The 14,688-nt window shown below is 36.0% G+C and overlaps 1 protein-coding gene and 1 pseudogene across 2 annotated transcripts; one reads left to right on the forward strand and one right to left on the reverse strand.

The window, feature by feature from the left end:
• Nucleotides 1-163: 163 nt before the first annotated feature.
• LOC147513120 (methionine aminopeptidase 1A-like) lies at nt 164-5,779 on the forward strand. Its single transcript, XM_086596147.1, has 15 exons — nt 164-471; nt 559-795; nt 879-954; nt 1,038-1,085; nt 1,207-1,251; nt 1,421-1,520; nt 1,733-1,784; nt 1,883-1,924; nt 3,146-3,207; nt 3,285-3,383; nt 4,436-4,509; nt 4,615-4,684; nt 4,886-4,951; nt 5,052-5,140; nt 5,492-5,779. Exons 1-15 carry the CDS (start codon nt 410-412, stop codon nt 5,567-5,569), a joined length of 1,200 nt encoding a protein of 399 aa, XP_086452273.1. The 5' UTR covers nt 164-409; the 3' UTR covers nt 5,570-5,779.
• Nucleotides 5,780-6,760: 981 nt separating this feature from the next.
• On the reverse strand, nt 6,761-14,449 carry LOC147513121 (tubulin-folding cofactor D-like; annotated as a pseudogene). The gene is made up of 12 exons (XR_015216114.1): nt 14,396-14,449; nt 14,107-14,211; nt 13,752-13,922; nt 13,446-13,661; nt 11,781-11,981; nt 11,104-11,307; nt 10,804-11,025; nt 10,130-10,696; nt 9,780-10,049; nt 9,219-9,263; nt 7,906-8,091; nt 6,761-7,410 (listed from the first exon to the last, which is right to left on the reverse strand). The product of XR_015216114.1 is annotated as a tubulin-folding cofactor D-like (transcript).
• Nucleotides 14,450-14,688: the final 239 nt, after the last annotated feature.

A 14,688-nucleotide genomic window follows, 5' to 3' on the forward strand; every position in this document is an offset into this window, starting at 1 on the left:
TTTTTATGTCCGCACGAATCCAACATCCCGTCCGAGATATTTTTTATCACCTAAAAAGACATCTTCACCTTGTTTATCACCGGGTTGGTGATAGAGGGGGTGAAAAGTGAGGAGGTGGCGGTGATAGAGGGGGTGAAAACTATCACCTGCATTGCAAATGCTCTAAAAGGAAAAAAGTTGTTTTTTGGATTTGATAATATGCCGAGTTGCCGACCGTGGAAAAGCGTTGATGCCAGAAGAAGAAAATCTTTGCCTAAAGGGCAAAAAAGTAAAAAAAGTAATAATTGCTTTTGACTAAAAACCCGCCCGCCGATTCAACCCTAATACCTGCTCATAAAAAGGGACTTGTTCTCTTCCACCGGAATAAAAAGAAGTAACCAACTTCTCATAAAATAATAAAATAATAAAGATGGACGGAAGCTCAACTGAAACATTGTCTTGTGGTCGATGTGGCAAGCCCGCTTCTCTCCAGTACGTAAACTTTCTCTTTCTCTCCTAAATTAAATTATTAAAAAAAATCATCATCCTTAATTCTTGTTTTTATTATTATTATGGCAGGTGTCCAAAGTGTGTGGAACTGAAACTTCCCCGTGAAGGAGCTTCATTCTGTTCACAAGACTGTTTCAAGGCATCGTGGAGCACGCATAAGTCAGTGCACTTGAAACCAAAGCTGTCATTGATAAGTAACGCTGACGCTGACGATGTTATCTCGGTAGCACTTAATCAAGGATGGAAGTACTGTATAAAGAGAGGCCAGGGTCGGACAATAAACTTTCCTTATTTTGATTGGACTGGGTATGTGTATATATACATACATTTTGCAATATAATATACTTGTTATTGTTATACGCACTGTTTATGATTTGTGTTTTTTACAGAACGCTTCGACCTTATCCTATATCAAGTATGCGTAATTTACCTGAATATATTGACAAGCCTGACTGGGCTATTGATGTGAGTTGTGTTTTTTTTTTACTTTGGTATCTATACCATTGACTGGGCAATCATGTCGGTTTTATTTTTATTTCAATTTCCAGGGAACTCCCAAGATTGAACCTAGTAGTGATCTGCAGCATGTAGTCGAGGTGAGTTTGTAGTTTGTCATTTAGAGCGTCTGAAGCATATGTACCTTTAGATCATCTTGCAGTTGTCTTGGATGGTGAACTAACTTTTCGTTGTTTATCTGTTGGGGATTTCTCTTTTAAGGTCAAAACTCCGGAACAGATCAGAAAGATGAGAGAAACATGTCGAGTGAGTTCCTTTGAACTTACGGAGTTTTTTTAATAGTGGACTTACCAATTACGTGCTGTTTGTGTATATGAACATTGTTTATGCTTTTATTTCACAATATTGACATTTAGGCAAAGTGATTTTTTCCCCTCAAATTAAATCTGGAAGTATCTGTTAATTTGGTAAACAGATTGCTAGGGAGGTCTTAGATGCAGCTGCTTGTGTAATCAAACCTGGTGTTACGACAGATGAAATCGATGCCGTGGTCCATGAGGCAACAATTGCTGCTGGTAAGATTTCTCCTTCTACCAATTAAGATTCGTTCTGTTGAGTTTTGCTCAGGCATCTACCAATTAAGATACATTCTGTTGTGTTTTGGTCAGGCATGTATATGTTCAGTTATTGTGGCCATAGATGAATCGATTTACAAAGTTGCATTTTGCAGAAACTATTTATGTTTTATGAGAGAATAACTTTGTATATTGGTTGCTCGTAAATACAGGAGGATATCCATCTCCCTTAAATTATCACTTCTTCCCAAAGTCTTGCTGCACGTAGGTACTTTATTGATATAATTTCTTCTTATTATTGTTTGAAAATAAATGGATCATGTCTAATACATTTTGTGTATTAATTTATTTCTGGGGCACAGGTCCGTTAATGAAGTCATCTGCCACGGAATTCCAGATTGCAGGTGTATATTATGATATAATCTCTCTCTCTCTCTCTGCTCTTATCCCTACTTTTGTAGATAGTGTTTGAAACTTTAAATTTAGTATTAGAAGTGGAAGCACCATCTTGTGAGAAGTCAAAAGTAAAAAATAAAAAATAAAATAAATGTATTGTTTTAATTCTCTTGGAAAGTGTTACGTAGTTTAAAACCTTCAGTGGAAAGACAATATCAGGAACATCTCGTTCCTTGATAAAATTAACCATTTTCTGTTTTTCATTTTTGTGGATCCATGGATTTCCTCGAATGAAGCCATCCTTACACTTGGCGACCTCTTCATAAGAATGTTAAAAAGCGAAAGATCTCATTCTCGTACTTGGACTGTCAAAACATCTGGAAAAAAGAATGACTGATCATGCTTGTGAAGTTGCACTGCAACACAAGATGGCCCAAGTACCTGTGTTTACACACGTAGTACAAAAAATCTTCGAGTACTAACATACGATTAATAAAAAATTCAATCATTAGAATTTTAACAAGGTAGGACGGCCATGCAAGGGAAATTGTTGGACGGACGTAACTAGTTTTTCAGGTTTGTGGTATTGAATTTACCAGCTAAGCTGGTATCTGCCTAGAGGATGTAAAAAGTATCCAAAATGTTTTTCCTTCATAACTTATTTTTAAGTTTCAAGATTTATCTTTTTAGATTGAAAGTGAAAAGTAACTAGTCCAATTACATTTAATGTACCAAAAAGTTTTTATTTTATTTTATAAATATTGCTGATTTGTTTGTTTAGAATCTGATGGTTCAAGAAAACCCAGGCTTTGTTGACAAATTACATAGAAACTTTCCACTGTTCTTGTAGAATCTTCTTACAACTTGAAAATGGCTAACCTAATTTACTTGCGTGAATCATACTTGTTCTTGAAACTCCATGGACCTTGGTGTTTGGCATGAAGGCACCGAGCTACAACGCTGGATCAGTTAAACAGTCTGTTAAAATTTGAATACATGTTATGCTGAGTGTTTTAAAAGAAGAAAAAGATAAAAGAGTTGAATCTCTAACTTCATCACTTAGCCAAGGCGCCACAACTCTGAACTTAAGCAAATAATTGAGGTGTAGTTTTCTTGGAAGAGTGATTCTTTCATGATGCACCCAAGTTTAACTTTAAGCTTTTCAATATATGCTTACAAGTTGATAGGATTATTAGTTATGTCAGATTAACTTGTTTTGATTGTTTCAGGAGGTTAGAAGACGGTGATATTGTAAATGTTGATGTGACCGTCTACTATCAAGGTGTCCATGGTAAGAATTTTTATCTTAGTACCTACTTTAGTGACTGTCCAGGAATGTATCTTGACGATGGTGTGCAAATTGGACAGGTGATCTTAATGATACATATTTTGTGGGAAATGTTGATGAAGTGTCTCAGCAGTTGGTCCGATGTACTTATGAGTGCTTGGAAAAAGCTATATCAATAGGTAATTATAAGGTTTATAGATGCTAATTGTGAACTGGTAAATCCTTCTAGGATTGTTGGGCAGACCCTTATTTTTCAAAAAGAGCTTCAGCAAATGTAAAATGTATCTGCAGTTACATCTATCAGAAACTCACTTGTTTTTTTTTTTTTGTATTCTCTTTATGTCATCAAGTCCCCATATTTCTTGAAAAGTTAGTTTGTACTAAAATAACCTAAACCAGGTGAATTGCTAGTCTTTCGAGCTGTTCAAAATATGTTGTAGGTAAGGGAATTTTTAGAAGTGAGAACTGGATGGCCATCAAATGATATTGAACTGGTATTTAAATTATTTCACTTTCAGTTTCCTTTTGAATGGTGAAGGGCACTATTAGTAAAAAAGAAAAAAGTTATTACTAGGTAGGATAAGATTGCCTACTCATACAGAGTTAGCATGTTTCTGTGGGCTTACTGGTTTGTGGATTAGAGAGCATAAGACAGTAATCTTTGAACAGTTAATTACTCATGCAGCTCATAGAACTCGAAATGGTAGGGAAATTTATTCATTGCACTTGTTCCCTTTTTTGGTCTTTCCTTGAACATTGAAGGTGCTAGGTCTTTCCTTAAACATCAAAGGTGCTAGGTTGCACGCATTTAGCTAATAATAAATTAATAATAAACACACCAAGTAATACTCAGATACGGTCATACGTGTTAATGTGTTATGTCGACAAGTTCCTATAGAGTTCACTTTATATGATGGTGAGACCAGAACGGCGTGGGACGCAAAAAGAACTCAAAAAATTTGATTGTTTATCTTGTAAGCATAGTGGGTCAATAGTATATACTACTACAATGATAACTGTTAGAACTCTGCATTGATCTGACAGCTACTTGCAGGATTTATGCCTCTAGTTAATTGTCTTCCCATTTTAAGGATTTTTTTTTAATATGCTTATATTGGGTATTGTTGTATGAAAATGTCTTATTGTCAGTTCCAACATTACTTGTCTTGTGGGAGGCTGTCCTTAATTTGAATAGTTGAATTAATGTCCTATTTTTCTTTCTTGAGCTCAGTGAAACCGGGAGTTCGATTTCGGGAAGTCGGAGAGGTCATTAATCGACATGCTATAATGTCAGGATTTTCAGTGGTATTGTGAAATCTACCGTTTCAAATTTCTTTAACTTCATCATTTGTTGAGATGGTCAACATTTTTCTGACATGTTTTTTTCTTTGGCAATTCTTCCGAAAATAGGTGAAGTCATACTGTGGTCATGGTATTGGAGAGCTCTTCCACTGTGCACCAAACATTCCACATTATGGAAGTATCCTTTTGACTCCAGCTTTTTAAATTCCAAGATGTCCTTTGTTTCCCCAATTGTTTCTGAAGCAGAATCTCTCCTGTTGGATTTGAGTCCTGCTGAATATGTATTTAATTCTCTTGCTAAGCATAGCATGTAAATCTTTTTCCCTCTCTACAGTTTTTTCTTTTCTTTTGATGTGTTGTTGACCTTAATCAAACAAAGAAAATAAAGCAGTCGGTGTGATGAAAGCTGGGCAAACCTTTACTATAGAACCAATGATAAATGCAGGTCTATTTCGAAGTTTTGAAGTTGAAATTCTGTTTTTTGGGCTATGCTATATTAGTTTCTGATACTATCATTCAAGCACTAACTAAACATCCCCCTGTAGGAGTCTGGCGTGACCGTTTATGGCCTGATGGATGGACAGCTGCTACTGCAGATGGCAAACGCAGTGCTCAGTTTGAACACACTCTCCTGGTAATTTTAGTCCATAAACTTTTTACTCAGTCTACTGACTACTGCAACATGATGCTTGCACTTAAATGCTGTTGTGAACCGTTCCATATATAAAAAGGAAAATGTGGTTTCCAAGTGCAATATCATAAATCATAATAGTTCATAAACTGTTATAACAGTAGCTTTTATGCTTTGCCTTGGTATGTCGAGGCAAATACTGGCTGTTAGCTAATCTCTCTTTTACACACATGGTGCACTTGTTTCCTACTGTAAATATTTTACATGAAATTGTTATCTACAAATTGAAAAACCTAGATATGAATTATCTTACATCATGATTCAACATGACCCTGTAAACTTGGTGCTGTGTAGGTGACGGAGACTGGAGTCGAGGTCCTGACAGCACGGTTGCCCACCTCGCCTAATGTTTATCCTTGGTTAAATGCGTAATGGGCCATAAGCTCAATTAAGGGACTAGTGTTTGGGAGCAGAACACTGTCGTCAATGGAGATTAATAAATAGCATTTTCAGCAGGGTTAGTTTCACTGTATGTAGTTTCAGAGTAGATCATTTACTCCAAGTGTGGAATATTGCGTGAGAAATTGTACCAAGTAACGTTATTGAGGTTCTACAGGATGATATAATGAGGTTTTGATTAAACTGGGTACTTCATGGATTGCTTGATTAATGAACTCAATGAGCAATAACAGTCAACATGAGCTATATAGTCACAGTTCAATGGTTTTGATTCATCGGTGACAATTTTTAAAGAAATTGATGCACCGTTCTGATTATTTTGTTTGATCACAGATAGGGCTGGAAATGGTACGGGATTCAACCCGAATCCAACCATATCCGAATCCATTTTAACGGAGGATATGATTTTTATGTTTGTGACTAGAATCTGATCCGAATATCTGAAAACCTGAATCATTTTAACGAGATTTATATTTTGATGTCTAAAAATTAATTTATATTTTACAATATATGAAAATTATTAAAATAGTGTATTTTTTGGTGTTTTTTAATGGATATGGATATTTGAAGTCTGACCCAAATCCGGGAGTTTTGAGTGAGAATCCGATCCGAATTTGCTCCATTTCCAATTTCCAGCCCTAATGACAGACGAATCTTTGGGTTTGGAGTTGTGATGATTATGAGTACGTGGTCCATTGATTTGTTTTATTACAAATCTAAAATTTGATTTCTTGAAAAAATTAAACTTAAAATGAGATTACAAGCCCGACTCTCCGACTTGACTTTCTTCGCTTAGGCTGATTTGAATCAACTCTAAATAGAACTGATGAAATATGAAGCAAATTTCTTACATGGCCTCTCCTCTGGACCGTGTGCTTTTGGGATGGACAGCAATCAAAGCAAACTGCCCACAGTGAAAAATTATCTTTGCGCACTTTAATGTTTACAAAATGACTACAATTATCGCAAAAGTAAAAGCACGTAATTAGTGAAGCAGTCCCAAAATTCGAATGAATTTCTTACAGTAATTTCATTTTATACACCGTTCAGGTACATGTAAGTTGAATATCAGGAAGCTACATGCTTTTAGATAAGTGAGATACATGTGCGTTCGGACCTGCACGAATGCTTATTGCCTTCCAAGTAATACGTGATCACAAAATGTCAGGCAAAATATGAGGATTCTAATCACAAAAGCTTTTTCTGTGCAACAAGAGAAACCATTCAACACCGCGCAAACTATCTTTGAGGATAGCAAGACCATCGAAGAAAACTGATATCTACAAGAGGTACTTCCACCAATTCTTCAACCTCGGGAATAAATAAAATACAATTGACTACTTAAATCAAAATCAATAATTGCCTGAACTTCAAAAGAACTGATGCCGAATTATTCCCAAACCAGAACCAAATCAGGCATAGTGGTATACAAAGTCCTAAATCACGAAACCATGGAACCAAATGAGAGAAATTACTTTTACCACTGATATTACAGCAAAAATTGGAGAGAAACTAATATATGCAGCTCAGAACCCAGATGAATCAACTAAAGATGAGTATGACGCATTTTCATCAGCAGTTGCTTTTCTTATAGCATCCTTGATTGATTCCTTGTTGGTAGTCTTTAAAATCGTCCCCACTTCCAGACCAACCAAGTCATACAACTGTGACCTTTGGTGTTTTGCTTCCTCAATGTCACCTTCCCAGCAAGTTTCAGATATAATTTCAAGTGCTTTGTCGATTTTGTCACCAGATATAACATTTTCATTTTGCAAAAGGACCAGGTAACTCTGGTCGGCAGAGGCTTTCCGTATCTGACATATATAGTGAAAAAATAATACTCTTACTATCTTGATATAAAATCCATTATGTACAAAGCATACAACATAGTGAAAACCCTACAAAACTCAACACAAAGGTATAGGAGACGCCTTTTTCATAACAAGAAAACACTGGATCGAAGATCCACTGACCAGCACACTTTTATCTTACTAAAATACTAAAAGTGAGGGGAAAAAAAAGAAAAAGAGTGGGCAATATGAGGAAATAAGACTTCAGAAAAAACAAGTTTCACTTTACATGTATAAGTTTATTGCAATACGTATGTCTAGTCTAGGTCATGGCTAAAAGAACTTTGTACTTGAGCGCCTTAATCACTAGGCAACTCTTGTACGAGTTCTATGTAAGAGCACAGGCCTACACTGTGTTTTGGTGCTAGAGTTCCTTGGATTAGACAAAGCAATTGCCAAAAAAATGAGTTCTATGACTCATCTTACTATATGGACATCATAATTAATTGCAACACAAACCTTTGGATATCGATGGCCAAGAAAGGAAATAAGCTGAGAAAAGGCGAGAGAGTTGATTTGGTTCAAAACAGAAGCTATATATCCCAAAATAGAAATTCCTGTATATAACTTAGAGAAGTCCTTTGACCCCTTCAATTCAACAGCCAGGGTATCCAAAACAGTAGCACAGAAATGACTTGAATGGATCTGTTGACACAAAATTGTTCACAACAAAAACAAGTTAGATATCGAACAATGTCACTGATGATGGACCCATTCACTAACAATTATCTTGGAAATCATTAAAAATACAAGAATATTTTCACATCATTCATACATTCAACCAAAACAAAATTTTCTTTCCGATAATAAGAAATTGAGCAGTAATTGAAGATTATATAACAAAACCCATATATTAAATTTATAGACTGACCAATTTTGAAGCATAAAGTTTGACAATTTAGTAAAGACAACAAAATGACAAAATAAGCTTGGGAGTGCAAATACTGCAAAATTATATAAGGAATGTTAGAGTTAGAGTTCTAGGCTAATATTTTAGGCAATTTCTATTATTGTAGACCCTGATTTTCATATATATATTGAAGTGATAAGGCCGTATCCTCTCTCCAAACTTCTTCTCCATTAACATAGATACAATTTCACCAGGCACATGGCCGTCACTCTCTACTATCTATGTGCCTATGTTTTCTGTATTGCCATGCGAAACATATGTGGGCATCTCCAAGCTGAACAATCAGATAAACTTAGAAGCATGCTGATTGGACATAATATGGAAGTAGGTTTTCAAGCTGAGAATACAGTTGAGATCCCAAAAGAAATTACTTCTAGGTTTAGTCCAATGTAAATTATTTCTTTGGCATGTGTCTAGTTTTAAAATGTACTGACTCAAGAATGGTGATCACCGATCAGTGCTAAGAGAATGGTTGAAGGGAAAAAGAGTAACAACTATGTCCCAAATAGATACTGAGGAAGTGTGCATAGAAAATGAGCTCAAGAAAGACATCATAAGACATATTAGTCTAACAAATGAAGCTTTGGATTGACTAGTAATAACTTGGCAATTTGGCATTAAGTAGCATCTCTGATATGCACATCCCAGTGAACAGGGACAGTGATGAAGGGAAAAAAGTCTTGTTATTTATCAATAGTTCTAAAGAAAAGAAAGTGTCATGCTTGGTGGGGCAGGATGGGGGTGTATCAGACGCAAAAAAAATTAGAGAAAGTAGTGTGTGGGATACACCAAGAAAATAAAATAAAGAGCTGGAAGAACGAGACATAAATGCTATATATGGTACAAAATAGGAGCAACTCACCTCCGTGCTCAACAGAACCTGCTTGCTAAAGAGAATCTCAATGGTCTGCAAAAGAATATGAGTGCATCAAACAGTAAGCCTGTGAGACCATTAGTAGAAAGACCAAATAGATGATTTAGTGAAGCTTACCAATCAGATTAAAAAAATAAATCAGCAGCTGAAATTTAGAACGTAATAGTAGATTTATTAATACTAGCACTTGCAATATCGCAGTTGCATTTAGAAGCGAATGCAGTATATTACATGATACATACCACTACAGATTTTACTCAAAAAAATCAACAGAAACCAACATAATGCATCTAACTAAAATTGCTCTCTTAAACTAAAAACAAAGGCAAGGAACAAAACAACATTGGCGTGCAGGGGCTCTGCATCAAACAGACGATGTTTTATATAAAACAACAGCATATATTATTCCGAGGGCACACATGACGACCAACTTCTAAAAAATTTACAACTACTTTTCTTCTCTCGAAGTTTTATGAAACAAAGTCCTTTTCAATAGCCCTTAGCTGTAATACAGAATAAATTGTAATGCATTTGAGCATAACTAATTACCTTCAGAGTGGGTATGATAACCCTGTCACATCTCTTATAATGTCCGAGGACCCACAGGAGATCAGTACTAAGCATATATTCCTTGGAGCTTCTTCTCGCATGTTCTTCTGTTTCAGTAACTTTGAGATACTCCATTAAAGCTGTAATTGATGCCTTCCGCAAGGATTCTTGTAATCCACCCACAGATATAACCAATCCAGAGAGCACATGTTTGCTGTAACAACTAAACTGAAGCACCTGTATAAAACGTGGAAAAGAAAAAGAGGGCACCTGCATGAAAGTAAAGAGTTACTCTTGAGCCAAAGAGTCAATCACGCGGTATTGAGATGAAGCAGATGAGGTATACATACTGCCCACTCTGAATCCCGTTCACTTGCAACAATTTCTTCTAGCTTTTCCCTATGAGGTATGCATGGAATAAAGATGTTTCTATTGAACAAAATTCGCTGGAGTGTCTTTGTTGCTACAACTCTAATTTTATCCATTTTCTCAACAGCTTGTTTTACGATTCCTCCAACCAAAGTAGTTGCAACACCTTCATCAAACAGTGAGTTCCTCTGGTCGCTGTTACCAAATCCATGATCCGTCGGCTCTAATACACAATCCCCTCCTACACTATTTCTTGGAAAACCAATAGACTGCCTCTCACAGAGGATATATGTGCATCTTTCCAAGCCATCCATGGCTGCCTCTCGGACCCAGGACCCAACATCACCTCTATTGTCCACAGAATAGTCAGTAAGAGCTTTGAAAAGAGTCTGCATTACTTCATTCTTTAGCAGAAGATACAGAGACTTGTCTTCCTCCACTGAACCAAAAGTAGAAAATTTTCTTGACTTCGTTAATGTTTCACACACTGACACAAGTCCTTTGATAGCATTTACACGTGCTTCAGCATCCTTATCAGCAATGTTGTCCTGCATATAAAAAAACTTAGCTTAGCAAATCAACAATATATTAACTGCTTCAAAATGGAGAGTCGAAAAAGGAAAAAATAATTTGAAAGAGATATGAGCATCTGTACCTCAATTGCACAACTACAAAGCTTCAATAACAAAATCCTCCATCTATTAGCCAAAACGTCATAAGGTAAAACACCTATTGCCAATGCTGAACCTCGTCTTGCAGACACATTAGGGTCATCCAATAGTTTCAGGTATTTTGATGCAATATCATTCGTGTTTCCATCATCTATGCTGACAAGATAGGCTGGAACAAAGTGCTTTATAGCTTCAACAGCACAACTCTAATATGATAGAGACATATTCAGACTTTCTGTAAAAATTCTGAACAAAGATATCAACTCGTTATCTGGAAACTATACCTGTATCTGGGCATTTGGATGTTTTAAATTTTCCACAAGAGTGTCAAGCAAACTTCGCTTTGACTTTTCCGGTAACAATAGATGAGTGATAGAGATACAGTCAATAAACCGGAAACAGCAGCACGATAATTTCTCCACCCTTTCCACGATAAAGGCGAAGCTTTCTCAATAGCAGGAACTATACCATAACAGATTTCTGCTTATCTGTAAGAACAAATAAATAAAAATAAATTCAAATACCAAAACACACACACACACACACACACGCACACACACAAACTACATCTCCTAGTCTAACAACATACCTACACAAGTTCTACAAACGGTATCTGTACTAATGTAGGACAACATGCCTAGTACCAGTATTTGTACTTCTGTAGGAGAACATGCCCTACACCAATCAGTCAGGTATAAATAGAACCAAATAGATTGAGGATAATTTATGTTCTTTCTTGAAAGTGACACTTGTTTGTGAATTTAAGGCTAGATGAAACATTTGGGCAGTATTGACTCTAGCAGTCTAGCGTGCTCGACCAAGTGCAGCACAACAAAACTCCTTATGAGCTCTGAGAAAAATTTATAGTACAAGTAGAACAAACAAAGCATAGCAGAAAGCCTGATATTTATTACAATTTCCAAACAAATTTAATTGGCAAATAGAAGATTAATATACCAACCAGTGGAAAGTGTATGATCACACTTATGTAGAGCCAGAACAAGTTCACCAGCAGCTAAAAAGTTGCACCATGGGCATACACAAATCAGTTGAAAGAGTGCAGGGAATCAATTTTTCCAGAACAAAGTCTGCAAAATATCCAGGATCATACTTAACGAGAGCAGCAAGTGCTTCTCACGGCTAATTCTCTTAAGCCCTTGTCCTACACAAATCAACAATGCATAAAATTAGATGGCAAGAGTAAATTTTGTTATCAGTAAATTAGATGGTAAAATGAACACCAAAAGCAGCCAGAAAATAGGAAAATTAAATCCATCAATGGGAACTATGTGAGTGCATACAATCTGATGTGAGCAGAGACTGATTGGAAAATTTTGATGATAAAGATGAGTACAATGTAGGCTAAGGTATCCTGCTACAAGTTAGTCAAAGATGATAACAACCAACCCAGTATACTCGAAAACACTACAAATCATCCTTCACATATTACAGACTCATAAAGACGACGAAGGACTCATGAGATATTCCATCCACCTCTCACCAAAAGAAGAGCAACCCTTTGATGGCATTATGAATGAAGATATTTCCTCCGTTAAGTATCAACTGCATGAGCGGGTTTGTTATCTGCCTTATGATTGAAGATGAGCTGTTGTGTTGAATATGGAGGTCCCAAATCCCTTCTATGATGTGTTCTTTCAATATAGTACTTATTTGGACAAAATGGAACTGTTGACTGTTGCTAAGACCCAAGGAATAGGAGAAGAATTCCTGTTAACTTCCCTTTTTCTTAGAGTTGACTTGGTGTTAACTTATGTCGCAATCACTATCACATAAAACACAAAAAAATCCCAATATTCAACGACAATCACAAACTTTCTGCTCAATTCATTCAACTCTAATTTCTCAAATGCCTATATATTTATTTATAGCTTTAAAAGGCTTTCATTCTATACACAAAATTTCAATTCAAATTTAAAATTCGTTATTAAAAACGACACTCAAATAACCCTAGACTAAAGAACCTTGAAATAGAAAAGAAACCTACTTCTAAAAATCCCTAAAAACATACTAATCAAATTGTAAACCCTAAATCACATCAACTTATTTGCTTATTGAAATTTTTTAGCACTTTTCGGATTAATTAGTTGTTAGTGACATAGGTTTCTCTTGGTTGACGTGACACTTCAAGGATTTTGAGCTTGTTCGCTCCATGAATTTAATTTTGGCCAAGGTTCTCTCCGTGGCCTTTATTGGTCTTAATAACTCACAAGCAAATTGCCACAGAACTGATCATATGCACTACCAAACAATAAAATACAAGAGTAAACTGACATTGGCCGTGCATGGTTTACGTATCATTTCACTTATTCCTTTATAAAAATGATGCAGTCTAAACATTCATTTTATCCGTTTTCTAGTCCTTCCCTAACCATTTTTATATTTTATTAATTCTAATGTTTATCTTATCTTTGGTTAGTTTAAAACAACAACAATTTATATCAAGAACTTGATAAGCACGTGTGTGCTTACAGATAATAACTAACCAAAATTTGTGGGGCTGGGGATTTGAGAAGAGAACATGTAAGGAGTGCCCTTACAGATAATAACCTTCCAAGATAATAAATTGAAAACAAGAGCCACAAGTAAGAAGCGCATAGAAACCTACCCAATGACAGATTTTGCTGTGTAGCAGCTCTTCAGCAAAAGGATGAACGTACTGCTTGTACTGTGCAATGCACACAGCAACGTGAAGATAAGAGTTCATTCTTGAAGAGAGAGAAAAATAATCTGCTGAGTTCACTATATCAATTCCATTAGGAAAACTTCCCTGTCTTCCAACATTCTCCTGAAAAGCAGCTGCAGCCGCTAGCCTACAATTGACCTAAAAATGTACAAATTCAAAATTGAAAAGCATTAACAAGTAAAATAATAAAATGAAAACACATTCTGGAAAAGAGAAAGAAAAAACTACCTCACGGTCATAGCAGGCAACAATCAAAAGGTGTGGGGCAAGATGTTCCAAAATGCTTTTCATATCTGAATGATAGTAGGCACGGCCAAATGCCCAACAAACATAGGCAGCAGCATCACGCACATGAGATCCAACACTATGTGGACCTCTTCGAACATCATAATGCAATGCCTGTATCAAATGAAATAAATAAATTTAATATGATTTAGAATATAATACACAAAAGAAACAGGATTTCCAAAAGAACGGTAAAAGGATAATACAGATTTAACAGAATTCTTCAAATTTTAGATTCAATATAACTCAAATATTATATCAAGATAAAGGTTAAGAAAGTGAGCACATCGCGTGATACCTTAACGATAACAGGCACTACTTTGGGAAGACTGACAGGTAATAACAACCCTCTGCGAGCCAGTTCAGCCAATGCAAGACAACCTCCATGCCAAGAACCATCTCCCTACAAACTCCAAGATGTATCAATTGGTGAAACTACAAGAGTACAGAATGAAATCAGTGAGTGTGTGGGAAGTGGGATATGGGATAAAAGGTGAAAATATACAGATAGAGATAATACACAATTTCTTTCTTGTCATTTATAGAGAGAGAGAGAGAAGAAGGGGAAAAGTAGTATTGCAGCAAACCTCTCCTGCTGAAAAGAGTTCCAGTACAGAAGATAAAACTTGGTCCAGCAAGGGCAGATGTTAAACGTGCAGTTATTAGGTCAATGCCTTTGGCTGCAGACCATCTCACTCACGTGTCCTAAAACACCAATGAAAAATGACATCCACATTATACTAATAGAGACAGGTAATGCAACACTAACTGAAAATAAAAAATAAAAAGACAAGTCATCAAAAAGCACCCTATCAACCCTTGCAATTTATTATCCGCAAAGGAGGACGATTCCGATTGCAGAATTGGGCATTCCCGTATA

The sequence above is a fragment of the Coptis chinensis genome, chromosome 3, assembly GCF_015680905.1.
Source record: "Coptis chinensis isolate HL-2020 chromosome 3, ASM1568090v1, whole genome shotgun sequence".
In the NCBI taxonomy this organism is placed as follows: domain Eukaryota; kingdom Viridiplantae; phylum Streptophyta; class Magnoliopsida; order Ranunculales; family Ranunculaceae; genus Coptis; species Coptis chinensis.

Excerpts from the sequence above, each read along its gene's own strand:
- LOC147513120 (XM_086596147.1), top strand. The coding sequence starts at position 410 with ATGGACGGAAGCTCAACTGAAACATTGTCTTGTGGTCGATGTGGCAAG. Across the intron at positions 1,086-1,206 it reads ATCTGCAGCATGTAGTCGAG|GTCAAAACTCCGGAACAGAT; the intron begins GTGAGTTTGTAG and ends TTCTCTTTTAAG. Across the intron at positions 4,510-4,614 it reads TAATGTCAGGATTTTCAGTG|GTGAAGTCATACTGTGGTCA; the intron begins GTATTGTGAAAT and ends TTCCGAAAATAG.